The 6,348-nt window shown below is 34.1% G+C and overlaps 1 protein-coding gene across 1 annotated transcript; it reads left to right on the top strand.

Moving 5' to 3' along the window:
* The first annotated feature begins 1,961 nt into the window (after positions 1 to 1,961).
* Positions 1,962 to 2,965, top strand: LOC130454792 (olfactory receptor 6C3). The gene has a single exon (XM_056800992.1). The coding sequence runs from the start codon at positions 2,027 to 2,029 to the stop codon at positions 2,963 to 2,965; it is 939 nt and encodes a 312-aa protein (XP_056656970.1). The 5' UTR covers positions 1,962 to 2,026.
* Positions 2,966 to 6,348: the final 3,383 nt, after the last annotated feature.

Below are 6,348 nucleotides of genomic sequence, written 5' to 3'. Positions count from 1 at the left end.
CATAAATAGCCAGGGAAAAGAAATGTTATGCTCCTGCATCTATCTTGGTTTGTCTTTTTAATTTATTAAATTCTTCTGGGAAAGTAGCCAACCATGTTCACATAAGAAAGTCTTATGTGACTGGAAATCAGGAAAATAACTTAAGATTTGACCAATTGTTACTTTAGGTAACTGTAGAGTGCTACATGTTAAGCCTAAATACTATCAATCTTGAAGGTAAAGGTAAAAGAAATAACAATTTAATTTGTTTACAGTTAGGATATTATCAGAAATAAAATAACAAGTTGTATTCTGTTCATATTAGGGATTAATGCAAGTATCATTACTTTCAGAAAGCCATTCCTTTCACATCATTGGTTCACAAACATAGATTTGATTCAAGTGCAGTAAAAATACTTGGCTTCAGTTTTTTACCTAACAACACCTCCAAGACCATTCAAAGGTTGCCTGATAAATAAAGCATTGTTGATCCTCCATATTAAACAAGGGACTAAAGGTTGAGAGGAAAGTATATGTGTTTATCACAAAAGTTGTGACTTGTAGAATTTGTAGCCTCTTTTCCAGTTTGCTTGAGAAAGTATAGGGTTTTTATGCACCAATTTTAAATGCTAAATAATTAGTTTGTAAATCTTCAATAATTATTTGTCATTTTACCATCATTATCTTTAGAGCTTAAATATGATTTTTTTTCTGTGATGGGAAAAATGAAATTGTTAAATTTCAAGGTAACAATTGTTGTCAATATCTTTTAAGATATAAAGGACAATATTTTCTCATTATATCATATGTAGGAAAAATTTTAAAGACATCAAAATAGTCAACAGTGAAAGATCAATGAATAAAAGATTCACTGAAGTTATGCTTGTCCATAAATTTATGTATAGGTCCCACCTGTTAGTCCTGGGCATTTCTAATCACTAGCTTTGTGTTTAGCATTTACATAGTTCTGGGAGCTTCCATTTCTTCCCCTGTAATATGTGGTAAATAATATTTGGACTACTTAGCTATAAAGTAGTTACAGAAAAAGCTTTTGGACCTTAAGTTGAAACAATGCAAAGATGTCTCCAGAAAGATTCTACAAGTTGGAATTTTGGGACTGATTCATATAAAAGATTAAATTTAATAGAAATTAAGTTAAAATCTTGCTTTAGAAGGAAATAAGCCTCTATTAAGTGTCCACTGTGTTATATACTATGCTAAGCACTTTACAAAAGTCAACTTTAGAAGTTCAAAATAGTGTAAGTGTAATCAGATAAGAGTTTTTCAAAAACTCTTTGAGTTTTTATAAACTCAAATCCCCCTCAGGCATGGGGTTTGATCAAGACAGAGTATCAGTTCCTTGTTCCCTCTAAGTCCCCCTGAATAAAGTCTCCTTTTATCTGACTGCAAATCAAGTTTTATTATAATAATGATTAAGTTGTCAGGAGGTGGGAAGCAGGTAGAGGCATATGAGGACTCCCTGATTCACTAATTCCAAGGGTCCTTCTTCCTGGCTGACCAAATGTCCCAAACAAGAAATTCACCTTCCCTTTCCCTATTTCCTATTCTAATCTAAACCTACAGTGTTTAAAACATGACAGGGATTTCTAGTCCTTGACCCCTCAGATCTAGAGGAACCAGAATCTCCTCCTAGTTGATGGTAGAGGATGTCAGGAAACACCAGGCTTTGAGGTAAGATGTCCACAGTAAATCCCTTGGGCTGCTCTCCATCAGTCCCAGGAGGGCAAGTGCTCATCCTCTCTCCCCAGTATTCCAGATTAAAAGCCCCCTCCATTCCTGTTCTTTTCCCAAGATCCTTTGCTCTGTTTCCAATGGTCCTCTCTGTTACTCAATTCAGCTTCCTGATCCTTCCAAGCCTCTTCAGCCCAGTCTGCTCTTACATTGCTCAGAGTTAGGTTGTTACTTGCTATGATTCAGAGATTTTTTTATAGGTGGTTCTTTTGTGGTTGAATCCTTTCCTCAATTGTCCTCAATTCTGATTTCTTATTTTCACTAGCAGGTCTTTTATTCTGAGGATGCAAGAAAAATGAGAAACAGCACAGTGATCACAGAGTTCATCCTCCTGGGACTTTCAGATGATCCTGACATGCAGGTTGTGATTTTCCTCTTTCTGTTTATCACCTACATCTTAAGTATTACTGGAAACCTGACCATCATCACCCTTACTCTGGTGGATTCTCACCTGCAGACACCCATGTATTTTTTCCTCCGGAATTTTGCCTTCTTAGAAATCTCTTTCACTACTGTTTGTATTCCTCGATTCCTGAACACCATTATTACTGGAAACAAAACCATTTCCTTTAACAGCTGTGCAGCTCAGTTATTTTTTTTCATTTTCATGGGAGTGACAGAATTTTACCTTCTTACAGCCATGTCCTATGATCGCTATGTTGCTATCTGCAAACCCCTGCATTATATGACCATCATGAACAACAAAGTCTGTATCTTGCTTGTACTCTGTGCTTGGATGGGAGGGTTCTTGACTATTTTCCCACCACTCATGCTACTTCTACAGCTTGATTACTGTGACTCCAATGTCATCGATCACTTTTCCTGTGACTTTTTCCCCCTCTTACAGCTCTCTTGCTCAGATACACAGTTCTTAGAAGTGATCGGTTTTTACTTTGCTTTGGTGACTCTACTATTTACTTTGGCATTAGTGATTCTGTCCTATATGTACATCATTAGGACAATTTTGAGAATCCCTTCTGCTAGCCAGAGGAAAAAAGCCTTTTCCACTTGTTCCTCTCACATGATCGTCATATCTATCTCCTATGGCAGCTGCATCTTTATGTATGTGAACCCCTCAGCCAAAGAAAGAGCATCATTGACCAAAGGAGTAGCTATTCTTAATACTTCGGTTGCTCCTATGTTGAACCCTTTCATTTATACCCTAAGGAACCAACAAGTAAAACAAGCGTTCAAGGATTTTGTTCAAAAGGCAGTACATTTCTCAAGAAAGTGAAATGCTGTATTGTTATGAGTAACGGACAGTATAAAGTTCAGGAACATTTATGGTATAATACCCAGTGGAAAGCACTTCTTGCAAATCTCTATTCCCTCTCATTAAAGTTGATTATATATCTTCTATCTTCTTCCTCACACTTCCATTATTATATTTTTTCATTTTATATTTCATAACTGAGACAAGTTCCCAGTAACAATATTAAGACTGACTTTTCCGTTTATCTTTTTCTCAAATCTTACCTACCTATCCCATGGGGACTGAAGTGAAGTTAAGCTTTGGATTTTGTCCAAAAATGAAAACTATGCTCTTTGGTTAAAGATTCTGTTTGGTATTTAATGTACATATTCATGTGTAAATTTCTGATTATCTCACTGAATTGAAGAAGAAATGATCCCAAGTTCCTGTTGGGGAGTAATATTAATAATATTTAATAATAACTCATTTATGTAACACTTTAAGTTATATTATATATTATATATATATTATTTATAACTCAATGTTATATCCCTAATTAGTGTGTGAGGCAGGTTTTCCTGACTCTAGATCCTGGGCTTTGTTCAACATATTCCTTCACTTTAGAAACATTAAATTATAAACCTCTTAAGCACAGGATCAGAATCCCTTCACCATTAGTGTCTGGCATAGTTTGCTAGTTTGAAGGGAATTAATAAATATTAATACTAAAAATTCTAAGAAATTAATAGCAAATGCATCCCATTTATGCATTTCATCCTCTTCAATTATTCAGTCTCTACACTAGTACCAATTCTCATCCTTTTTTCTGCACTATTTTAAAAACTTTTTAATTGTTCTCCTTGTCACTACTCTTTCACCTCCCCAACTCAACTTCATTAAAACTTACAAATTGATGATCCATAAATCATACATCTGACCATATCAGTCAAAAATCCTCAATGGATTTCTCTTATCCCTAGGGCAAAATATAAATTTATTTCCTATTGTTTGCCTTCCTAGTTCTTATTCCCTTAAATTACATTCCATCTCTTACCATAATGCCTTTGCATGAAGGTTCTCCCATATCTAGAATCCACCTACTTTATGAGCCTTTGCTTCATAAAAATTCTATCTTTGTTTACATCATAGCTCTGATGCTGTTTCTATTAGACCTTTCCCAATTTCTCAAATTATTAATCTATCAGCAAGCATTTATTGGGCATTTACTATGTGGCAGGCATATTGCTGAGCTTTGGGAAGACAAAAGAAAAAAATAAATAAAACAATCTTTACTTTCAAGGATTTTACAACCTGCCAGGGAAATACAGACATGCTTATTATGCATGTATATATTTACATATATACTTGTTCATTTAATATATATATGTCGACAGAATAAATATCAGTGAGCTAGGTGGTACAATGGATAGAAGCTCTTAGGTCAAATCTGGTCTCAGACACATACTAGCTTTGTGATTCTAAACATGACATATAATCCTATTTGCCTCAGTTTCCCCATCTGTAAAATGAGCTAGAGAAGGAAATAACAAACCATTACAACATCTACTTTTCCAAGGAAGCAACAAATGGGATCAGGAAGCGCTGGACATGACTGAAAACAACTGAAGAACAACTGAAGAACAACAACAGAATAAATAGGAGATACATATAAGGTGATTAAATGCAAGAAGGGGAAAGTGAACGTAAATAGTTATGTGATCAATAAAAGCATCATTTAAAAATTGATGCATTATGAAGGAAATGAGGTACTTTATGAGGCAGATTTGAGGAGGAAGTGCTTTCTAGTCGATGACCAGTGCCAAGGTCCAGAGATGTCAGATGGAGAGAAATGGAGAAAAAGTCAGTTTTGTCTAGAATAGGGAAGGATAAATCTAGAAAAATAGGTTGGGATCAGGTGGTGGAGAACTTGAAAATCCAAAAAGAGGGCTTTGTATTTCACGCCAAGATAACAGTGAACCACTGAAATTAATTAAGTAGGGGTATGTAGTGATTAAGTTTATGGTTAAGGAATGTCACTTTGGCAGCTTGGTGGGAGATAGATCAGAATTCATAAAGCCTTAAGGCAGGGATCCTAATTAGAAAGCCTTTATCGTAGTCCAGATGAGAAATGGAAATTCTCTCCTTCTTAAAGTTACACTGTGTTTGGTTCCTTGTTTACATCTAACATTGCCCCCATTATGTAAGATTCTTAAGGGCAGACATTGTTTCTGTCATTATATCCCGAGTGCCAAGAACAATGCCTCACATATGACGGGTGGTTTGTAAATGTTTGCTGAATGGAAAAAGACCATATTTCTATCATGATTTAAGTTTTAAAGCCTCTTTTCTTATGCATCTCTGTAAGGAAACTGTCCTTCAATATTCCCATTTTACAAGTGATGAAATTTTTTAATCAAATAATTAGGAAGATAATAGATTAATTGATTAATGCAAATCTCTTTGACTTTTCTAGTTCCAAGATAAGATAAGTCTACAGATAAGACTATAATATTAGAAGACATATTTCCTTTGAGCAAGGTGAAAATGTAATGAAAAAAATAACACAAGAGAACTTGAATACTTATAATGTTTGCTCAGTTCACATCTCCCAATTCATTCAAGCACCCAAAGGTGGAGGCATAACAAAATTGTAAACTTGAGTATAAAGGTGCAGTTTTTAGTGACAACCAGTTTTGCCAATATATAAGAGAAAAATGTTAAAATATGAAGGAAAGACATTTGGAAAAAAACAAATAAACAATATAATTCCTCATTTAAAAAATCTACTTTATAAGAATTAGTTGGTTTTTTTAAAAACTTTCTTAAAATTCATCTTTTAAATTTATTTTCTCTTGCTTTGATATTCCATATAGGGGGAAAAAGAAAAGCAAATCTCTTAGAACTAATATGGATAGTCAAGTAAAACGAAGTGGCCATATCTCAAATAGCTATGTTTTAACCTATATTTTCAAGTCAATACTTCTCTGTCAACAGGTGAATAGCATGGTTCATCATCACTCCTCTGGAATCATGTTTGGTTATTGCATTGATCACAGATTTTAAGTTTTTCAGACATTTATCTTTACAATGTTTATTATTATTGTATAAACTTTTCTCCACATTTAAATCATTTTCACTTTGAATTAGTTCCTATAGAACTTTCCTGGTTTCCTGAAAATTGTAGCTTTCATAATTTTATAGCATTTATGCACCACTATTTGTTTATTCATCTCTCAATTTGTGGACCCTTTACATTCCAGTCCTTTGCCACTCAAAGAAGAATGACTTTAGGTAATTTTGTTTATATGTGTCCTTTTCTTCTTTAATCTCTTTAGTGTATAAGTCTAGAACTGATATTACTACATTAAATATATGCACAATTTAGTCTTTAGGTCATAGTTCCAATTGCTTTTGAGAATGGTTAG

The sequence above is a fragment of the Monodelphis domestica genome, chromosome 5 (assembly GCF_027887165.1).
Source record: "Monodelphis domestica isolate mMonDom1 chromosome 5, mMonDom1.pri, whole genome shotgun sequence".
Taxonomy (NCBI): Eukaryota; Metazoa; Chordata; class Mammalia; order Didelphimorphia; family Didelphidae; genus Monodelphis; species Monodelphis domestica.
Note: the sequence above shows the minus strand (reverse complement) of the source record. Positions and strands in the feature narration are given on the sequence as shown.